The sequence below is a fragment of the Engraulis encrasicolus genome, chromosome 1 (genome assembly GCF_034702125.1).
Source record: "Engraulis encrasicolus isolate BLACKSEA-1 chromosome 1, IST_EnEncr_1.0, whole genome shotgun sequence".
NCBI classification, from domain to species: domain Eukaryota; kingdom Metazoa; phylum Chordata; class Actinopteri; order Clupeiformes; family Engraulidae; genus Engraulis; species Engraulis encrasicolus.
In genome coordinates, this window is record NC_085857.1 from 57620072 (window position 1) to 57642619 (window position 22548).

The 22548-nt window shown below is 40.5% G+C and overlaps 1 protein-coding gene across 1 annotated transcript in view; it reads left to right on the top strand.

Annotated features, from left to right (window-relative positions):
• LOC134455604 (zinc finger protein OZF-like) overlaps positions 1-20063 on the top strand; it is an 81886-nt gene extending 61823 nt beyond the window's left edge. Inside the window, exon 4 of the mRNA XM_063206775.1 lies at positions 18388-20063. Within this exon, the coding sequence (XP_063062845.1) occupies positions 18388-19391 (1004 nt within the window). The 3' untranslated portion in view covers positions 19392-20063. The remainder of the gene's footprint in view (positions 1-18387) is intronic.
• The last annotated feature ends 2485 nt before the right edge of the window (positions 20064-22548 follow it).

Sequence of the window (22548 nt, forward strand, 5' to 3'; positions counted from 1 at the left end):
AACTGTCATAACGAAACAAGCATCTGCAAATTTGATATGGACAAAACAATCTCTTAACCCATCCATTATTGAGTTTTGTGGCATTGTTGTGAAGCATAGGCTAATGGCCGAATTCAGGTTAAGTTTAAAAAAAAAAAAAATTTTTTTTTTTTTTTTTTTTTTTACTATTTTCTCTAGCGCGCGGAAATAAGACGACCCCCCTTTTTAAAGTACTATTTTTAGAACAAAAACCACGTCTTATATTCGGGCCAATACGGTATATGTGTAGACATTTATAATATGGCCTTATGCAATGCGTCTCCTATTGCTAGCTTAGCCGTCGCTACAGAGAAGAACAGCCAATTCGAATAGGCAGTGAAATAGATCCCCTTGCCAAACACAGGGAAACATTGCGTCAGTTTTACATACATAAACAGTTTTACAAACATAAATGATCCTAACCACAACTCAATGGAAAGTTTCGGGATTGAGAGAAGTGGTTTGTTTGGAGACTTCATTACGTAGGGGAGTTCCCATTTGAACACACGCGACGCGAAGGCGAAGCCCTGTTCCAGGCGAGCTGAACCCATGCGACTGGTTTCATTCACTGAATAAATCTGAAGCAAGTTGGCCTGCCCCCAGACGACAACTTGTCATGATGTTTTGTGTGCAATGCAATTGCGTATTTCGCCCCTCAAGTAATTGCAGCCATTATTATAAGAAAAAATATGTTGCTGCTGAGATTGCAACACAGACGATCAATCGGCTGTTTGGGACCTCCCCTGTCAAACACAGAAACACGGTGTAGACCTAGGAAACGTGATCCTGAACACAAACTAATGAACATTTGCGGGGTTGTGAGAATGTGTTTGCTTGGCGATTTGTAAATGGTTACGGGGGATTTCCTTAGAACATGCAAGAAGCGTTTATTGTCATCCAAACCCACAGGGCGATATGCGTAATTTCACTGAATAAACCTCTAAATAGGCAACCACCATTTCTATGTCGTGGGTTTTATATGCAATACAATGCCATATGTCGCCCCTAAAGTGATTGCAGTCATCATGTGTTCATCGAAATAGGCTATATTTCACTTGGTGGTGAACTTTGACGTGCGTCTTCCCCTAAGCTGGAGTAGGCGAAAAAGCTAAAACATAAAGATAACGTATGTCATTTCCCTCTATGAAAGACCGTAAGGAAAACCACTGCTACAAAAAAGAATGGATTATCCTGTTAGACGTTGTACATCCCGTAGAAATTCGATTCATGGCTAGGGGAAATATCCGCGTTTTTTTTTTGTTTTTTTTACCGTTGCGCACGGCGAGATGAAGACGCATACCCTATAACATGAATATTTTAAGCTTGTTGAAAACTAGGCTGGTCGCCGTGGTTGGACTGTCTTTATTAGAGTTTGTCATGTCACTAAAGCAGCATGGAAGAGGGGGCGGAACCGGAGAGACTGGAGAGGAAAGCGCTGGGGTGGATGGTGCCGCTTCTGATCGCCGACTTTAGGTGTTACTTATAAAGTATAGGCCTACTATAACATGATAACGTCGGCCTAATTGGGCTGTGTGTATTTTCGATCCATGTCTGTATGCCTAACAGTAGCCTATGATACCAAAATGAATAGAAGCAGTTTATAAGTCAATAGAGCTGAGATAACAGGAGAGGTGATGCTGATTTGCACCGCCTCTCCACCCCTTTTCCTGAAACTGATTTCACAAGGGTACACCTCATGATACAAATTAGGCCTTTTTTATGCCCATTATCTTGACGCTGTGCCCATTAGTTCTGTGAAATGTAAGTGACAATAGCCTTGATCTCATTAGCCGCGCTTCAGCGGCCCGGGGCCATTTTTTGCCTGATCGGACTCATAGCCGACCCCAGGCACATTCAGGTACACGCCTTGTTTGTGAAACGTCAGTCGGGCACAGCCCACTTTCGCCCCAAATCACAGAAGGACAACAACAGAACAACGACAAAGAAGGAGAAGAAAATGGAGCAAACTCTGCTGGAGCAGGTCGCCGTTTGGCTCGTAGCCTACGGACAAAGACGACAAGAACTGCAAAGAAAATGGCTTGCCTTTCAAGAACAGTTTTATTACATGGCAAAGTTGTCGATTCAGAAGCTGTATGGGACGCAGCGCATGTTAAGAAGACAAAGACGCATGAAAATACGAGCAGCTCGACAACTGAGAGTGAACAGAAGGAGACGTGCGAACATGCCCAGTTAATCCCCCCGCGCACAGAAGCATGAGCCCCGGACATAGCGAGACATGAATGTGCAGGTAATTGAATAAGTTACCATGTGAAAGGAGACCAAATCCCGGAGACATAGCACCTTCATCAGTTGCTATAGAAAATTATGAGCCCCGGACATAGCGACACCCCCCCTCGTTGCGGCGTGCCACCTGTCTATTCATTCATGTTATATCCATCCATTTGACATTAAAGCCCTTGTGTAAATTTCAAACTGTGTTTGGCGATCTGTGCGATATAGCCTACCAGACCTTCGGCGATAATAGCGCAAAAGCTAAATAAGCCGACATAAATGTCATGTGTGAGTATTTGTGAGACACTTTTTATTGGTGTCCAGTGGAAAGCATGCCAAATCACGATAATGGCACAAGAGTTGGCGGCTAAAAGCAGAAAAAAGCCGACATGACTTAGCTATGACATCCCAAGTTTAAGTGTAGTGGTGCCCATGATGCCCTGATAACAACAAAAAAGTTATGTTGGCTAAATAACTTTAAAAACACAAACAGAAGTGCCAAGGTTGCATCTTATGAAATTATGCCATAAGAAAGCCAAACACCCCAAACTAATGCTTAACCATAATTTGCCCAGAATTTAGCGATAAGTCCCCCATGCAGCCACATTATTACACAGAGGTTGACCCCGCCTCCGAGCCTCGGCGGTGCTTGATGGCCCATCGAATTCGACGGGCCAGGAAAAGCGGCCCTTAGCCCCACAACCTGGCCCGGCGGCCATCTTTAGCACCTAGCCCCCTTTTGATGAGATCACCGTCAGCCCCCTTTTGTCCGGGCCAGCCCGGGGCTGGCCCTGCAATGAGACTAAGGGTAATCTGTAACATTCATTCACTGAGCTATGCTGATGATCATCCAGGATGATCCTATGCATACAGAGGTCACTGCCCCTGCGCCTTATCCAAATAGCGTACAGTAGCCTATATACAGTGAGGAGAATAAGTATTTGATCCCTTGCTGATTTTGTTGGTTTGCCCACTAATAAGGACATGATCATTCTATAATAGTAATGATAAAATTTATTCTAATATAGAGAGACAGAATATCAAAAAGAAAATCCAGAAAATGACTTTGAAGAATATATTTTAATTGATTTGTATTCCATTGAGGAAAATAAGTATTTGACCCCTCTAGTCAAAGAAGACAAAATTACTTGGTGGCAAAGCCCTTGTTTTCTCATACAGAGGTCAGATGTTTCTTTCAGTTAATGACAATGTTTGTGGATATATTAGAAAGGATTTTTGTCCGCTTTTCTTTGCAGATCATCTCTAAATCACTTAAGTTGTATGACTGTAGCTTGCCAAATGGGAGCTTCTGTTCCCTTCACAGGATTAGTATAGGGTTAATGTTTGGAAACTGTCTAGGCCACTTCATGACCTTAATATGCTTCTGCTTGAGCTACTCCTTCATTGCTTGGGCTGTATGTTATGGATTATTATCATATTGGGAGGCCAATCCATGACCAATCCATGACCCACCTTCAGTCTAGTGGTGGTGGGAAAGAGGTTGGCATGCAGCATTGTACGTTTACATGTCTCCTTCCATCCATTTCTTGACGATGTGAAGTTGTCCTGTGTCTTGGCCAGACAAACAACCTCAAAACATAATGTTACCACTTTCATTTATGATGTTGGAGAAGCTGTTGTTCTTGGGATCATGGGTAGCATTTCTCTTCCTCCAAACACATCGAGTTGTGTTAATGCCAAACAGTTTGATTTTGGTGTAATCTGATTCCAGCACCTCCCAATCATATCCTAATCCAGTTTGATGTTCATTGGCAAACCTCAGGTGAGCCTGAACAGGTTCCTTCTGAAGCCGGGGTACCATACATGCACTGCAAGATTTTAATCCGCTGTGGTATCAAGTGTTTCCAATAGTTTTCTTAGTAATTGAGGTCCCAGCTGCCTTGAGATCATTTCCTAGCTCCTCCCATGCAGTTTTAAGGTGCTTTATCACCTTTTTAGATGCGTCCAGCATCTCTATAACAGGGTCTGTCTGTCCGTCCGTCCGCCTGAAACGCTTTCATTAAATTTCTGTCCGTCTGAAACGCTTTCATTCAATTGTTGTCCGTCTGAAACGCTTTCTTTAAATTGTTCCTTCCTGTGGCCACAAGGCGGCAGACTACGGAGCGAATGCGTGCAAGCATAGCCTTTCTATACTAAACCGGATGCTAACGTTGGCGAAAAGTAGCCTAGCCACAGGCTAACTGACAAACGTGAGGCCAACAACTCAGCCGATCGTGATGTACGCCACAAATAGACCAATCGACCTCATATTTAGACACTACAATGTTGATTTCTGCCTTCGATTTTCATCAGTTAAGAAATCTAGCGTCGGATTAACACATTATTAAGGTAGTAAAGCGAGTTGCCGCCATGTTTGTTTTCCAGAATCACCCGGGTAGAGAGCTCACGTGCAGCATTCTGGGTAATTGAGTTTCACGTTATCCTCCTGACTACCAGGGGAAAAAAAGTTTTAAAATCTTTTTTTTACTGTCCCAATTGTTTGAAGGCAAAAAATGAGATTGACAACATTTTTTTCGAATTTTTATTTTTTATTTTAAAGATTTAATGTGTCCACTACAGTGGACATTGGAAGGCCGTACATTGAAAATGTACCTTAATTGCTATCAATCAATCTTGATGAAAAAGCACAACAATCAGTTTAATTATTAGTAAATTTGAGCATTTATGAGTTAACAATGAGTGTTTTATTGGTTTGAGGTGGAAACTGGATGTGTCTGTGACCATTATCATTCATGCAGGTCATCTCAAGTCAAAGCAATTTTGTTTCAAGCAACTGGACTTGCAGTTGAAGCTTGAATGACATGTGGTCCCTCAACTGAGAACTTTCACCAGAGTTGACTAATTTTATAGTTCTGATGTGTGAAATATGGGTTATTATCTCTGGAACAAACATGTGTTCATGTCTATAGGATTAATTTAGTCTTAATTTAATTTTTGGTTGAAATATTGTCCTGCAAAGTTCAGACACACATCAGAGTCATGCTCCACATGGGGCGACAAATGCATCAATAGGAAACGTTCTGCTTGTTCTGATTCTACTTTTCCTGCTTGAAATGAATCCTAAGAGGTCTCTGAATCTTCAGCATCTTCCTCAAACATCACATCTAGGATTATTTATCAATAATGTGCTGTAAAGTGTCTCTCCTTCTGATTCTGATACTGACTTTCTGACTGGAAAAATACTAACAAAATGGAAGATGTCACTACCAATGTCCATTTTAGAGGACATTTCTTTAACGCCTAAATATGGGAATTAAATAATGTTACATTAATTTAGAAATGGTTTAATTGTACTCTGAAGAGATTGAAATAACATATAAAGATGATGTTTTAAGACAATAATTGCCCACTTTAAAGTATTATGCATTTACTTTCCCTTTAACCAAAAGCTGCCTATTTTTAATGGACACCATTTTCCTTAAGAAATAGAAAGTTCCCAAAACCCCACCCCTACACACATGGTATCATTGGAAAGCTCTGGATGTCCTCTTTAACCCTCTAGCTACCAGGATTTTTTTTTGAATAGGTCGGAATTCTACCAGGAATTCTAAGGAAAAATTGACATTTTGGTCATATTTTAAATAATGTGAAATAACTTCAAAAGAAATGAAAAGTGTCAATTACAAGTTACTTTCATATTAAAGTAGAGAAAACACACTTTCAAATGGTATATCATTTATGGATAATTAATTGTTCAGTATTCCCATAGAGTGCCTTTGATGTGGATTAAATGATAAAAATGTGATAAAATCCGATATTATCTAGGCATATCTATCTATATATCTATATATTTAGGCCTATCTATCTATCTATCTATCGATCTCTCTATACATCTATCTATCTATCCTTCGTCTATCCATCCATCCATCCAGGGTCAAAGTTGAACAATGATCATGTGACGACAACAAATGTCGTTCACCCAAAAGTCCTGTTTTCAAGCGGTTTCAAGCGGTATAACTGTAATGGACTACACTAGCTAATAATGTTTGAACTAAACCATGCCAAAGTGTAAGGATAACACGTGTAAGGATAACCTTAGAAGTGTCCGCGATAGCAGACAGGACATGAGTGGAGCTGTAAGGAAGTTTCCCCTCCCAATTTGGCACAGGTAAGACGCGCCAGGCATCACCGAGTTATACGGAATTGAAGTGCTACAAACACCACGTTGGTAAGCTATTATTGGAAGTTAGCATTCAACTCAACGTCTTCACGCACATTTTTATGAAGGACACGTGGAGTAGTAACAGTCCTTGACTGCTTTGCCAAAGCTGACACGCAAAATGAGTAGCCTATCATGCTGCGCTTCCAGATGCGCTGTTACGCAGAGCTGTCGCTGTCCGTTGTTCCAGGAAACTAAGATAGTTGGATACCAACATATGGTTTGACTCTGAAAACACATCGAAGTTTACATGTTTAATATGTAGCGTGTAGACATCGGCTGGACAGTTGTGTTTGCTATTTAGGACCATGGCAGAACTCATCACAGTTGAACACCATCTCATAAGCCTAATAAAACAACATGATCTAAACATAGCCTAAATAGTCATAAACATGTGCTGTTGACCATGAAAATAGATCGAAGAGGGTTGGAAGTTTTCATATTTAGTGTATATTGGTTGTAGAAACAGAATGGTTGTGTTTGTAGCCATCCAATCTCGGACGGCCGTCATTTGAATTCACGGCAGATTGCCAAATCGCATAAAGCGGCGCATCTCGTAATAAAATCTAAATACTGAAAAATAATATAAACATATAGTTTTTATACTGAAAGTATATCGAGGAGGGTCTGTAATATTGAGCTAAAGTGTTTGAAAGCTGGAAAAACTGCACGATGACGCCCGTTCAGCCGTATTTTCATATGAAAATATTCCGGCCGGCCGCGGCCGTTCTGGTACAGATCCAGCCGGACGTTCACGGCCGTTATGGTAGCTAGAGGGTTAAAGACTATTGGGAGTTAGCACAGTAGTGTGTATGGGGTGGGAGATATTGCAGTTTACAAATGTCCTCTAGAGAGGACAAAAATGAACTGCTGGTAGTCAGGAGGTTATTAATGCACAAAATGTGTGTTTTTAAAAAATAATGCTGCAGTGAGTTTAAAAAATCAAACCAACTGCCATTTGGAAGGGCAATGGTGCTTTTCGTTGCGCTCAGAGAGAGTACAGGAGAGAACGCGTCTTTCGTAATTGCTTTGCAGTCGTGTGCATTTGATAAACTCTGGCACGGAAGTTCACTGCTTTGTGCCTTGACGGTGAAGCTGGTATTGAAAAAAAGTCCATAATTCACCTAAAGGGTCAACCCATAAGCGCATGATTCACCCAAACAGTTTTATTTATTTATTATTTGTCGATGTTTAGATTCTTTCCCACATGCACATAATGCTGAAATGGCGTGATACTAAAGGTTGTTAGGCCTAATAAATGTCTGGTAATTTGTAATGTAGCCTACTTCATCTAGGCTATGTGAAATTTCAAATCATAGCCTATGGTTCTTTTCCAAATCCAAGAATGATGATAAGCTTATTATACCCTAAACTGCAAAAAATAAAGCCATGTCTCGCCATTTTGCTGCCTTGCTGTCTGCCACAATATTTGGAGTGTCCATGATGACCAATAAACAAAAAGTACATCCTTGGGGGGCGTTGACAGGCTAGGAGGAGGCCAGGGGGGCGTTTGGGGGGAAAATGGCATAGTTGGAACTGGCATAGAGGGATGCATCTGTTGTCCGCCTGTCGGCCTTGTTTCTGGTTATTAAATTCCCACAAGGTCAAATCTTGTATGGAACCAGAGACAGGCCTCAGATTGATGATTGATGATCATTTTGTATGTCCTAAAATTGGGAAGAAATGCACCAACAGTTTGCTCTTTAATATCCAGGAGCCCATTTCAGCCTTGTTGAGTTCTAAAATCTTGTCACTGACATCCTTTGACAGCTTTTTGGTCTGTCCCATGTTGGCGAGTTAAGTTTGATTGATTGACTGATTCTATGGACTGATTCTGCAGATTCAATGTGTCTTTTGTGCAGGTTACTATTAACAGGTGTGTTCAATTCAGATAACAAGTTGATTGGAAGTGCCATTTGATCTGCGGGATCAGAACTCTTAATGGTTGGCAGGGGATCAAATACTTATTTCCCTCAATTAAATGTAAATAAATTATTATATATTCTTTAGAGTTAATTTCTGGATTTTCTTTTTGATATTCTGTCTCTCCATATTAGAATACATATAATCATTAACATTAAAGACTGATCATGTCTTTATTAGTGGGCCAACCAACAAAATCAGCAAGGGATCAAATACTTATTCTCCTCACTGTAGGTCACAGGTGTAGTAAAATAGGCTATATAGGCATATATGTGTACTGAATATGTGTGCTTACCCTGTCTGAGAAAGGTTTTCACAGACTAAAAAGTCACAGGTACAGTAGATGCAAACACTTTTGGCACTCCAGGCAACAACCTCCCAGTTATTCCGTTTCTTGCTAGTTATTATTATTACAATATTAGTTACAATATTTACTATATGTTAGGCTTAAAACTACTTTTTTACTTGACCATAATGTATGTGCACAACATGACAGTAATGGGATGCCACATATTTCTAAATAAATTCAATAATCTATTGAAAATCTATTGAAAATTATCAATATTTTCCATTACTAATTAAAAATTCAAAATGGCCGCCCCATATGACGCCATAATATGCTAATTAGGTATGCATATTTACTCCCAAAATAAACTTTGGGTCTTCCTCAACATTTTTGTAATTTACAGTTAGGCTCTATCTGTTACCACTGTCCAGCCACAGCCTGTTGAATATGTGATGCCCAAATCGAGCATTTTCACCAAAATAACATTGGCATTAAAAGGGTTAATTATTTTGTCTTGGACACATTCAGAGACAAGTTGTTTCCTCTACACCACTCCATGAGGTTGTTTATTATTCTTTCCTGTAAGCTGTTTCATCATTGTTTGTGATTAAACTGATAACAGTGGTAGGAGACAGAATGATGAGGCATCTACATTAAAATTTTCTTAATTCATTTGAACTATTGCTGTTAGTCGATTAAAAAAATCCAATTATTTAGAGTTTGTAATTAATCAATTTAATGAATCACATTTAATCTCGTATGTTATCATCCTCTGTGCCGTTCCCAGTCAACAGGCAAAGTCGAGGTCCAGGTTTACTGATGTTTATTTTGTTCACCAAAGCATTCATACGACATGTAGATACATTGAGACACCCTTGAAACACTGTAGAACTAAAAAGACAAACAAAAAACACAGGACTAAATCATATGCTCTCAAACACCAAAATAATAAAACGTAAACAAAATCAAAATGACAAAAGACGAATTCACATACCACTTTTCCCGCTTGTTGACTAAGAAATAGAGATGTACAGGATCCAAGATCCGGTTCCGGATCCGGCAGGATAATGGGTTTTTTCAGACTATCCGGATCCGGCAGGATCTTAAGCAGTGGATCCGGTATCTGGCAGTTACCTAAAAATCAGGATCTGGGGCATCTCTACTTTTTACGTAAGCCTGGGCTTTTCAGTCAGTCTTTCACAACCCCAATCGCTGCATGGAGTGAAAGCCATTTGGAAGCGGCCGTTGAAGGCAGTGTGGCAGTAAGCCAATGAGTCTTAAAAATAGTTTGCGGCAACGTAATAAAAAGCGCCCACGTGTGCAAGTTGGGTGTGTGTTTCAACCCTTTTCGTAGGATCCGGTATCCGGTTCCGGATCCGGCAGGATCTTAATCAGTGGATCCGGTATCCGGCAGGATCCTAAAAATCAGGATCCGGTGCATCTCTACTAAGAAAGGACTTGGAGACTTGAGATTACTCTTCTTAACACATTGACTACCAAATCACTGGAAAACCCGTTTTTACTTCCCATGTGTTGGCTCCCAAAACTGGAAAACCCGTTTTTGAGTTTTTATAGCATATTTCATAACTAGACACCTCAATGCTTATTGTGTGTGATTTTGGGAGCTCTGTGATGAGTAGAACAGACATAGATGACAGTCAAAAGTTTTCTACTAAGAAAGGACTTGGAGACTTGAGATTACTCTTCATAACACATTGACTACCAAATCACTGGAATTACTTCCCATGTGTTGGCTCCCAAAACTGGAAAACCCGTTTTTGAGTTTTTATAGCAAATTTCATAACTAGACACCTCAATGCTTATTGTGTGTGATTTTGGGAGCTCTGTGATGAGTAGAACCACAGTGGGTTTACATACAGTGTTGAATCTCGCCCTCAAACCCTTGCCTGCAGTTCACATAGGGAGCGCTGTCGAGACAGCAGAGCTCATAAGGCTGGCGCTAATAACTGACAATTGTGCTCGCTGTCTGCTGAAACTTGACAATATTACTGTAAGTTCTGAGAAACCAATGTGGATTTCAATGAAATGTACAATAACATTGGAGTTATGTCCTTCTGATTTCCTACAGCTTTGGCATTTATGAGTCAGACTCCGCTAGCATCTTGCTAACAAAATTGCTTTACAGCCATCGTGATCACAGCAATGCAGCCGGCCGACCAATCCAAACGCAGTGTGTGAAGTAGGGCTGCACGATTATGGAAAAAATCATAATCACGATTATTTTGGTCAAAATCATAATCACGAGTATTCATCACGATAATTGATTTTTGCAGATTTTTTTGAAAATTATAACAAGATGAAATATAACCAAGAATGAATTACATACGGGATGAGCAAAATAAAATGAATTGTAATAATTATGTAAAGGCAATAGCATGAAACTTAAGTGGACAGATTTCAGGCCAGAAACACCAGCCTGTCAGTATGTTCTGGCTTCAAGGACGCTCTCAAAAGTAGGTCACTATTGCCACGATTAAATCACGATTAAAATCATGAGTTCGATTTCACTATGTTATCACGATTTTGATTATTTTTCGATTAATTGTGCAGCCCTAGTGTGAAGCCACTCGTGACGTCATATTGACAATAAAGACGTATTTTACAAAGATCCAGCAAGTTTAAACATTCAAACCAACTGCTCTTTGAAAGGATAATCTATCCTGCCTTTTGGAAAAATAAAATGAAACGATGATACCAATTCTCTATCCAAAGCAATGGCAGCATCGTGGTTGAGCTCCATGGGACCCCATTCATTTCAACAGCCTCTGCGCTCCTTGGCGCTCCTCTGCGCTGTCTGGATGGCGCCACTTAGTGGACAGTACCACCCGGAAAAAGTAGCGAGATTCCTCTCTCGTACTACCCATAAACTCTCTCTGGTAGAACAGACATAGATGACAGTCAAAAGTTTGTGTCATCATCTGGACATTTTAATCACAACACCAGGATCGGCGCCAACCCAAGAATATTTTTCATAACTGTAGCCTACTGTATGGAACTGTTGGTCTGCGTCGGTTATGTCACTGTTGTGCCCTTCCACCTCTCTGTGTAGCCTACACTTTGCCAAGTGTCTGCAATGCTGTCATCTTTATAAACACAAGGATCGTGTTTGTATGTTGTTTCCTTAGTGCTACAGTAGGCTACAGTCAGCGTCCACTCTATGGTGCTTTATATTATGGTTCACACAATTTTTTTTTTATTTTACCTTTATTTTACCAGGGAAATAAAATCACATTGAGAATAAAATTCTCTTTTACAAGTGAGCCCTGGCCAAGGCGGCAGCACACATAACAGTTACATTTACAGGACACAGACAAAACAGAACAAATCAATATAGATAAAGAGATAAAATTACACAATAAAAACCATAAAATAATAATCATAAAACAACATTAGAAGGAGATTAAAATATTAAAAGCAAGTGCAGACAGATTTAAAAGTGCCATTAAGATAGGTTTTAAACTCAGCTACAGACATAAAAACAGCAAGCTTAAGAGATTTCTGCAGTTCATTCCAGTGAGTTGGGGCACAATGAATAAAAGCAGTTTTACCAAATTCAGTTTTTATCATGGGGACATTTAAAACAATGTAGCTACTTGAGTGTAGGTTGTATCCTTGACTGCTAAAAGATAAAAAGGCTCTGTATATACAGTGAGTCCAATATGTATTTGATCCCTTGCTGATTTTGCCCGTTTGCCCACTAATAAAGACATGACCAGTCTATAAATTTATGATAATATGTATTCAAACATGGAGAGACAGAATATCAAAAAGAAATTCCAGAAAATAGCTTAAAATAATATATTTTAATTTATTTGTATTTAATTTAGGCTAACAAGTATTTGACCCCTCTAGCTAAAGAAGATAAAGTGCTTTGTGGCAAAGCCCTAGTTTTCTAGCACTGAGGTTAGATGCTTCTTTTAGTTAATGACAATGTTTGTGCATATAGTAGAAACTATTTTTGCCCATTTTTCTTTGCACATTATCACTAAAACATTAATAGTTTGTGGCTGTATCTTGGCAAATGGGAGGTTCAGTTCTCTCCATAGAATTACTATAGGGTTAATATTTGGAGACTGTCTAGGCCACTTCACGACTTTAATATGCTTCTTATTGAGCCACTCCTTCGTTGCTTTGACTGTATGTTGTGTATTATTGTCATGTTGGGAGATCCAAAAATGGCCCACCCTTCAGTGTAGTGGTGGAGGGAAGGGCGTTTGCACTCAGGATTGCACATTACATGTCTCCCTCCATCCATTCATTGACGATGTGAAGTTGTCCTGTGCCTTGGCCAGACAAACACCCTCAAACCATAATGATACCACTTTCATGCATGATGGTGAGGAGGGTGTTCTTGGGATCTTAGACAGCAGTACTCTTTCTCAAAACACATTGAATTGTGATAATGCCAAACAGCTTGATTTTGTTTTCATCTGACTACAGCACCTCCTTATCATATCCAAAACCAGTCTGATGTCCGTTGGCAAACCTCAAGTGGGACTGCGCAGGTTCCTTCTGAAGTAGAGGTACCATGTGTGCACTACAGGATTTTAAACCTCCGTGGCATTAAATGCTACCAGTAGTTTTCTCAGTGATTTTGGTCCCAGTAGCTTTGATATCATTGCCTAGCTCATCACGTACAGCTCTAGGGTGATTTCTTTCTGTTCTCATGATTATCAAATCCCTACAAAAGGTCAAATCTTGTATAGAACCCCAGACAGGCTGATGGATAGTCATGCTGTATTCCTCACATTTTGGAAGAAATGCATCAACAGCTGGGTCATTAATACCCAGTCTCTTTCTTGTGGCTTTGCAGCCCATTTAATCTTTGTTCAGGTCTAAAATCGTGTCCCTGATATCATTTGACCACTCTTTGGTCTTTCCCATGCTGGTGAGGTTGGAGTGTGACTGATTCACTCATACTATGGACTGATTCTGCTGATTCAATGTGTCTTTATATCCCCGAAACGCGGAGCGTCGGGGATGTAATGGTTTTGCGTGCGCCGCCGCCGCGTCCGCGTCCGCCGCCGCCGCCGCCGCCGCCGCGTCCGCCGCCGCCGCCGCCGCCGCCGCCGCCGCCGCGTAAGGTCTTTCGTGTTAACGCGATAACTTTTGAACGGATGTTTGGATTTGTCCCAGATTTTTTGGGTGAATGCTCCAGGACAGGTTCATGAACTGATTCGAGTTTGGAGGTCAACACTTTCAAAATGGCTGAATTCAAGATGGCCGAATTTTTGTTTGGTCCATAACTTCTGACCGGGTGGATGGATTTGTCCCAGATTTGGTGTGTGAATGCTCTAGGGTAGGTTCATGAACTGAGTCGAGTTGGGAGGTCAACACTTTCAAGATGGCTGAATTCAAGATGGCCGAATTTTTGTTTGGTCCATAACTTCTGACCTGGTGGATGGATTTGTCCCAGATTTGGTGTGTGAATGCTCTAGGGTAGGTTCATGAACTGATTCGAGTTTGGAGGTCAACACTTTCAAGATGGCTGAATTCAAGATGGCCGAATTATTGTTTGGCCCATAACTACTGACCGGTTGGATGGATTTGTCCCAGATTTTGTGTGTGAATGCTCTAGGGTAGGTTCATGAACTGATTCGAGTTTGGAAGACAACACTTTCAAAATGGCGGAATTTTCATTTGGCACATAACTTCTGACTGGGTGGATTGATTTGCCCGGTAACACATTATTTTAATGGTTCACCATTTCAGTGAATCTACCATATTAGGTACAGTGTAATAACCAATGTAACAATATTTAATACCATTTAATACTAGTGTAATACCAGTGTAACAATATGCAATATCAGGTACAGTGTAGTAACGAGTGTAACAGTATGCAATACCATGTAATATAGTGTAATACCAGTGTAACAATATGCAATACCATGTAATACCACTTACGCACAAACACATGATGTAAGTAAAAAAATTACATTGTATTAAATATTGTTACACTGGTTATTACACTGTACCTAATGTGGTATATCCACTGAACCATTAAAACAGTATTACCATTTGCCCCATTTTTTGCTTCATTTTCACAATAGTCGTTTGGTTTTAAGCCTATGCGCGTCATGTCACGTCTGTATATACGTTTACAAAATGGTGGACGGGAGTGGTAGGAATGATGGGGGACTGGAAGCGTCGCGTTTCGGGGATATACCTTAAGCAGTCGAAGGCGACTGCACAGGCAGTCTAGTTTATGTATGTTAGTATGTACAGGTGTCTTTAATTCAGATGACAAGTTGATCGGAAGTGCCCATCTGGTCTGTGGGCCCGGAACTGTAATCAGTTGGCAGGGGATCAAATACTTATTTTGCTCGATGAAATGGAAATAAATTAATATATATTCTCTTCAGTTAATTTCTGGATTTTCTTTTTGATATTCTTTCTCTCCATATTAGAATACATATTATCATAACATTTATTGACTGATCATGTCTTTGTTAGTAGGCAAACCAACAAAATCAGCAAGGGATCAAATACATGTTGGACTCACTGTACAAGGGGAGCTGGCCAACTAAGGCCTTGTATACGAATAAAAGCCAATGTTTATGACGTCTAAAATCTAGTGATGGCCAGCCTACTAGGTCATACAACACACAATGGTGCGTAGAATGCTTTCTTCTAGTGATGAATCTTAAAGCAGAGTGATAAGTAGAGTCAAGTGATTGTAAAGGTGCCTTGGTGGTATTTCTATAAAAAATGTCCCCATAATCTAAAACAGGTAAAAATGTAGCTTCTACCAACTTCCTTCTTGCAGATTGTGAGAAACAAGCACTGTTTCTGTAATAAAACCCCAACTTTAATTTTAGCTTTGACACCAATTGTTTAACATGAAGCTTAAAAGACAAGTCCTCCTCTAACACAAAACCTAAGTACTTATACGAGGAAACCAACTCGATGGAGCTGCCCTGCAAGGTGAGAAGAGGTGGAATAGGGATATTCCTTCGGCTCCTTGCAAAGATCATATATTTGGTTTTCTTGTCATTTAATACTAATTTTAAAGATAAAAGGCTGCGCTGGACTCTTTCAAATGCTTCTTGCAATTTTGAGATGCAGCTTTCCATGGAAGGTGCAGAACAATATATTATAGTATAATCTGCATATAAGTGAATATCTGCATCTGATAGGTTGTCACCAAAATTATTAATATATATTGTAAATAGCAGAGGGCCCAAAATGGACCCCTGCGGCACTCCAGTATCAATATTTAACTTGTCAGAAAGGGAGCCTTTGATTTGCACACTCTGGGTCCTCCCATTTAAATAGTTAGAGACCCAACCTACTGTAGAATCAGAAAGGCCAATACTGCGCAGACGTGATAAAAGAATGCAATGATTGACAGTGTCAAAGGCTTTAGTCAAATCAATAAACACTGCAGCACAAGATTTTCCACTATCTAACGCATAGGTAACATCATTTAAAACTTTCATAGTAGCAGTGGCTGTACTATGGTTCTTTCTAAAACCAGACTGAAACTTTGAAAGAATACACTTCCTAGCCAGATAATCCTTTAGTTGCTCACTGAGTATAGTTTCAAGAACTTTGGCAATTATTGACAGCTTAGATATTGGTCTATAATTATCCAAGATGGTTGGATCACCACCTTTAAGTAGGGGAACAACTAAGGCAGATTTCCAGACATCTGGAACAATATTCTGATCAAGGGATAAATTATAAATATAAGACAGAGGTCCAGCAATAATCTCAGCTGCTAATTTTAAAAAATACGGCTCAATTTCATCAGGCCCTGCAGACTTCTTGGAATCTAGATTTTTTAGGGCCTTTAAGACCTCGTTTCGTGTAATGGCAGAAAAGCTAAATGTTGGGACATTTCTTCTCAGGGGAGGAGACGTATTTGTTACGTCACTCCCAGTGGATTCATTAAAAATTGATCCTGATGAAACAAAATGCTTATTAAAGCTATTCGAAATATCAAGCATATTTGTGATACACTGATCATTCAGTACAATGTGATCAGTGAAATCATTACAAGAGGTTAATGGAGAAAGCGACTTTATGGTTTTCCAAAATTTGATAGGATTGTTTATATTTTGTGAAGTTTCATTTAAGTAATATTTAGATTTTGTTTTATGTATCAGTGCCGTGCATTTATTTCTTAAGACTATAATTAGCGTACAGAAGACAACACTTTCACTTCGACTGAACACACCTGGGAAATAATGCAAACCTTGGCCAGATCCTCCCTACACATTGTGAACTGTGATTGGATTATTACCCTTACCTCGGATTTGATCGGCAACCAGATAAGTTCATTTTCATTTTGTTCTTTAATTACCCCCATGATGAAATTTGAGGCTGTGGTGAACAGCAGAAGCTGGCTGCTACTGTCGGTGAAGCTAGCATTGCTATGTAAACAGTTGCACGCATGCATGGCACAGCACAATCAGCTGTTTCCCCACACAAGGATCGGAGACAATAAACGCATCCGATTAACGGATTTTGTTGTAGACGTTGGACTAAGTGCCTTTAGTGACGTGTTTTTGAATATGTTTTGCCTACTGCGTGTGGTGGTGTGACTACGACCCGTTTCGTGTGGTGTGTGCAAAGACTAGTTGTGCAGGAACAGACTGTACACAAGGAACTGAAACGTACTTCTGGAGGCGAAAATGTGTTTGGCTGATTGATACATTTGGAGGGGGAGGTGGCAGAGCAGGAGAGACGTGTCTAGTACACCAATACTCTGTGAAAAAGCGCAAGATTCTGAAACGACCCACGATAGCTCGACAATGAAAGCACGTACAGACATGTGGTTTTTGCGCACTAAGAGGTGAAAGTCTCACCTTTCAAACGAGCCAAAGCATGTTGCAGTGGCCATATCACATAATATGCTATGACTGTACAAAAAACATCTAAATGGTTTAGAACGCTGGCAGCCTTCGACATAATTCTGAAAACACCCCCGGTATTCAATGTGTTAAAAGGCTTACAACTGTAAGGCTTGCCCTTGACTTTACAAGCGCACTTGAACTTGAACTTGAACTTGCGTGGAGCAACTCACTCACACGCTACCGCTTTCATTCATGAATTTCTCTTTGTTTACAAACGGAAAGTGACATATACCAACATGAACGACAGGACAACGTCAAAATAAAGGTCCCATAAAGAAACTCAAAATCACAGCAAATAAAGTGCGTCTGGAGGATGAATACAAAATAGTAATACATAGAAATGTTAAATGTTATGAAAAGTACAAAAAATACACATTTTCTTTTATTCCTTGTTTTGACCTTTTGTGAACACAGACATCCTCATTGGTGGGATAGTTGTTATGAGAGAGAGTGCCAAAAGTTGCAGAAAGTCGCGATGATATATTTGGGAGCATTTAACAGTGTTGCGGACCTTTATTTTCTTTTCAGACTGGTTAGTTACCTGCCATTTTCCCTAATTCTGCTGAGCTGTCGTTTCTTGGAGGTGTACACTAATTACATTGCACAAGCACTGTGCAAGCACTGTGATTGAGTATGAGGAGGCAATTGGTTTTGAATTGAACTCCCCTCTCTAAATGTGAGCGAGAGCGAAAGGAATTTTTTGGGGGGGGGTTGGGGGCTTGCGGATAGCGTCAAATTGGTAGGCTTACTATGTGGTGTGTTTGGGGGGGAGGTGTTGTTGAAAAAAGGATAAAATGTATGTAGGAAAAGTGTGTTGGCTTCTTTGTACTTAGAATGTTATTTAGTAATGAGCCTCTATTTCGTTGCAGGTGATGATGCAGAATGGAAAACCTCAAACAAAAATGGGAAGCCACTTACGGAAAAAGACCATCTAATTGCGCACCAATACTCTGGTGAACATCCGTATAAGTGTAGCACATGTGCAAAGACTTTCTCAAGCAAAGGCGTTCTTAAAAGACATCAGACGGTTCACACTGGAGAAAGGCCATACCAGTGCTCTACATGCCCGAAGGCCTTCGCACGACGATCTCAACTGATGAGACATGAGAAAACCCACACTGGAGGAAAGTCACATCAGTGTGGTTCATGTGGAAAAGTCTTCACACAACGAGGGCAACTGCAAAGGCACGAGAAAAGATACACTGTCAAACCTGTGGGAGAAGAGGACAAGACGTCCCAAACCGAAAAAAGGCGTATGTGTTGTGGAGACCCACCCAAGTTATTCCCTTGCACCACTTGTGGAAAAGAATTCCTTAATGCAACAAGCCTGAAGATTCACGTTAGAAGTCATACAGGGGAAAAGCCTTATCTCTGCGCCATATGCGGAAAGACTTTTTCTCAAAAAGATTATCTCTTCTTACACCAGCAACTTCATTCTGGAGAAAAAGCATATCAGTGTATGATCTGTGGAAAGGCTTTTGCCAATTGTGCACGTCTATCTGTACACAAGAAAACCCACTTAAGCGTCAAGCAGCATGAGTGTCCAACATGTGGAAAAGCCTTTGCTCATATGTTCTTACTGACCAGGCACCAGAGACGCCATACTGGAGAAAAAAAATATCATTGTAAAATGTGTGGCAAGAGCTTTGCACATGACTATGCCTCAAAACATAAAAAGATTCATATGGAGGATAAGCGGCACAAGTGCACCACATGTGAAATGGCTTTTACATCAAGTCATCATCTCAAGAGGCATCTGCTGGTCCACACTGGAGAAAAGCCGTACCAGTGCACCTCATGTGGAAAGGCCTTTGCAGACTTGCGTACTCTAAAACGTCACCAGAGAAGCCATACTGGAGAACAACCAGATTAGTGTAATTCATACCAAGCAAGCAAAATAGCGAAAACATGTTTGTGTTCAAAAACATTTTATTTCATAGTACATAAAATCCAAATGTCCATAAAATCCAGTTTATATCAACTAAGGCAGGGGTGGCCAACCAGTCGGAGACCAAGAGCCACATTTTGTAATGTGTCACAGCAAAGTACACCTCCAGCATGGGCACATCAGCACACAAACATCACACGGGCATATAAACATGCGCCCACCCACCAACATCCCCCATCCTTCTCGCACCACAGACCAGCAACAACATACACATGGGCATGAACATCAACCATCTCAACCATCACACACACACACGCACACGCACACGCACACACACACACACACACACACATATTGATGTTACAGCCCAACTTGATGACCTGACGACAAGACAATCCTGAATATAAGATGACCCCCCCCCTCCCCCTTTTTTTGCAACTTCATTTTTTGTGGGAAAATTGTTTTTTTTTTTCAAGATCAACATTTTGTTTTACATAGGAAAGGGTAGGCCTAGTCAAGTTAAAATTCTGTTCTGTTCACATTTTAATAAAACACCTGTCACAGTATAATTTCCATGAGCATTCTTTATAACAGAGCACATTGATCAATTGATGATAACTCGGAACAAAGATTCTCCGCCTCTCTGCTCATTCAGGCGCGTCCACAGACAGGCAACGCTTTCTTGCGCACAGATGATCATTGGATGTCTGATGACGACACCATCCAAAACTTAACCGAGTGATTCGTCAAATGGCCGTTCATTTTCCACATTATTGTTTCAACGGGTGCTGACAGGTGGCCAGCTAAAAAACAAAGTTTTCCTTTTGAAACTAACTAAACATGGACAAGCGACAAGTCCATTGATTGTTGTTTCAAATTCCCACCTTTGCGCTGTCTGCCCACACCGCTTTGAGTGGCAGCTGATAGACGGCCGACATTCACAGCGAAAATTGGAACATTATTTTTGGTGCCATTTTGTGTGTAGTCCGCGAAAATGAGACTTTGTTGAGACCAAAAACATAATTTCACATTCGGGCCAATAGCCACGTGCACTCTTGGGATAGGCGACGCAGCACAGAGATTCTTGGCGCATCCAGATAGACGTCTCTCTCTTGAGCAGATGATAATTTGCACATTTATCCCCGCCATGTCAAAGCCTAGCGCAACCTCTGCCGCCATGTCAAAGCTTAGCCTATCTGTGCTGTCCCAGGGGGTGTTCACTCGCGGTCTCGGAACTAGCTAGCCACAAATGGCTAACCCTATCCGAACAAGTGCAAAATGAATGGGTCTCAATGGAGTTTTCATTTCATTTCATCATTTCATTTCTATTATAATTTTTGTGATTTTATATATTTCTTTGCCCTGAAATATTAATATTCAGTTCAGAAACTAGAAATAATAAGACCTCGTTTGAGTAGTGTTTCGATTATTTTGCGCAGCTAGATTGTTTTATACTGGGACACAAAGCTCAATATTTATGAGGGCAAACCCATAAACATTAGCGGGATGCTAGCGAGTACAGGTCGAAATCTTCTTTCTTGCTGTAAAACTAGACACCTGAATACCAGGACCTACCATAGCTGAAGCAGACCTCAATATCCTTGAGAGGTTTGTTGTCACCATGTATGACAAGCACAGCACTACAGCCAAGGCTGATGAGGCAAGACTGGAATTATTTGCTCGGAAGCAAAGATCATATGATTCGATTCCACCAACAAGTGCATCTCTGGTACAGCATGTGAAACGGTCTCCATTCCAGACAGCCTGCATAAGGGGCCAGGCAACTATATGTGCAAAATGCAGACTGAGGATTATGCAACTGGGGATGGCATAAAGATGGTGAGGTCTGGAGAGTGTTCTGGTAAATTCTTCCACCCATCGCTCAGGCCTGTCAGCAGTTGACAAAATGTGGCTGCAAGACAGAATGCAGAGGATTATGCAAATGTTCTCACTTCAGCCTGAGGTGCATCCAGTTATGCACTTGCAGATGTGAGAACTAAATAGATAGAAACAATAAAAAGTAACAAAACACTCAACTCAAACAACATCCCCTTTTTTCACTTGACCCAGAACATCTTTTGGCAACACCTGAGTTGAAGAGAACAACTTTCCCCTCCCCGTGTTCACTATGTCATTGTAGTTGGGTGGGAGACGTGACACCTTGTTTTTTCGTAACATTGGTTAAAAACCTACAAAACTGTTATTTTTCCTTTAAAAAACAAATGTCAATGAAAGAAGATGTGGTACATTATGTTTCATATTAGTCTTAGATGAGAAGAAACATTTTTGTTAAGATTTATGTAAAGGTTTATATGTCAAATATCCTGCGGTGTGACTGTAACATTAATGAAACCTGGAATATAATATTATATATAAAAATTGCCCAACAACATTTTGAATAATGTATGAAGCATTTGGCATGATTGTATAAATATTAACTTTGTATTAAGATATGTGAATGTGAAAAAAACTCAAGACAGTAATATTAACTCATTGGCTGCCAGCCATTTTCATAAAAGAGTACCTCGGAGTGCCAGCGATTTTTCAGCATTTTGGGTGTTTTTTGGAGGCTCACAGAAAATTGAGTTCTGTGTCTATGTCAACACCATACCTATCAAAACACAGATTAGACGCTCATCTGTCATCAGAAAAAAACGGTGTCTCTCTACCCCTTTCCGTTCTTTCATAATCATCTGTTGAAATTAAGTGGAATTCGCCAAAATGCTGCTTTCTAGCCAAAAAGCTGAGAAAACGCCATTTGAAGTAGAACTATAACTGCAAACGTTTTTGCCCGTAATGGCATCGTCCTAACAACTCCAAACCTATCAGCTGCTATTACACAGTCTTCTGTCATCTGTAGCCTGAACAAAAAGATCATTTGTATGACCTTTTCAACCTAATATACTGAAATATAACGGGGGGACTCGAAAACAAGGGTGTTTTGGTTTAGTTGCTGGCGCGCAGCATGGATCATGACAGCAGTTGCCCCTAACTCCGGTAACTCCCTACCTCTCCCTCTCCCTCTCTCTCTCCCCTCGTTGGAGAACGAATCACAGCTGGTTTATTTCCTCCAGAAATAGTACCGTGTTGTGTCTTGTGGGGAGGGAGGCAGGTAGGCTAAGTGCAATGCTTTCTCATGTGA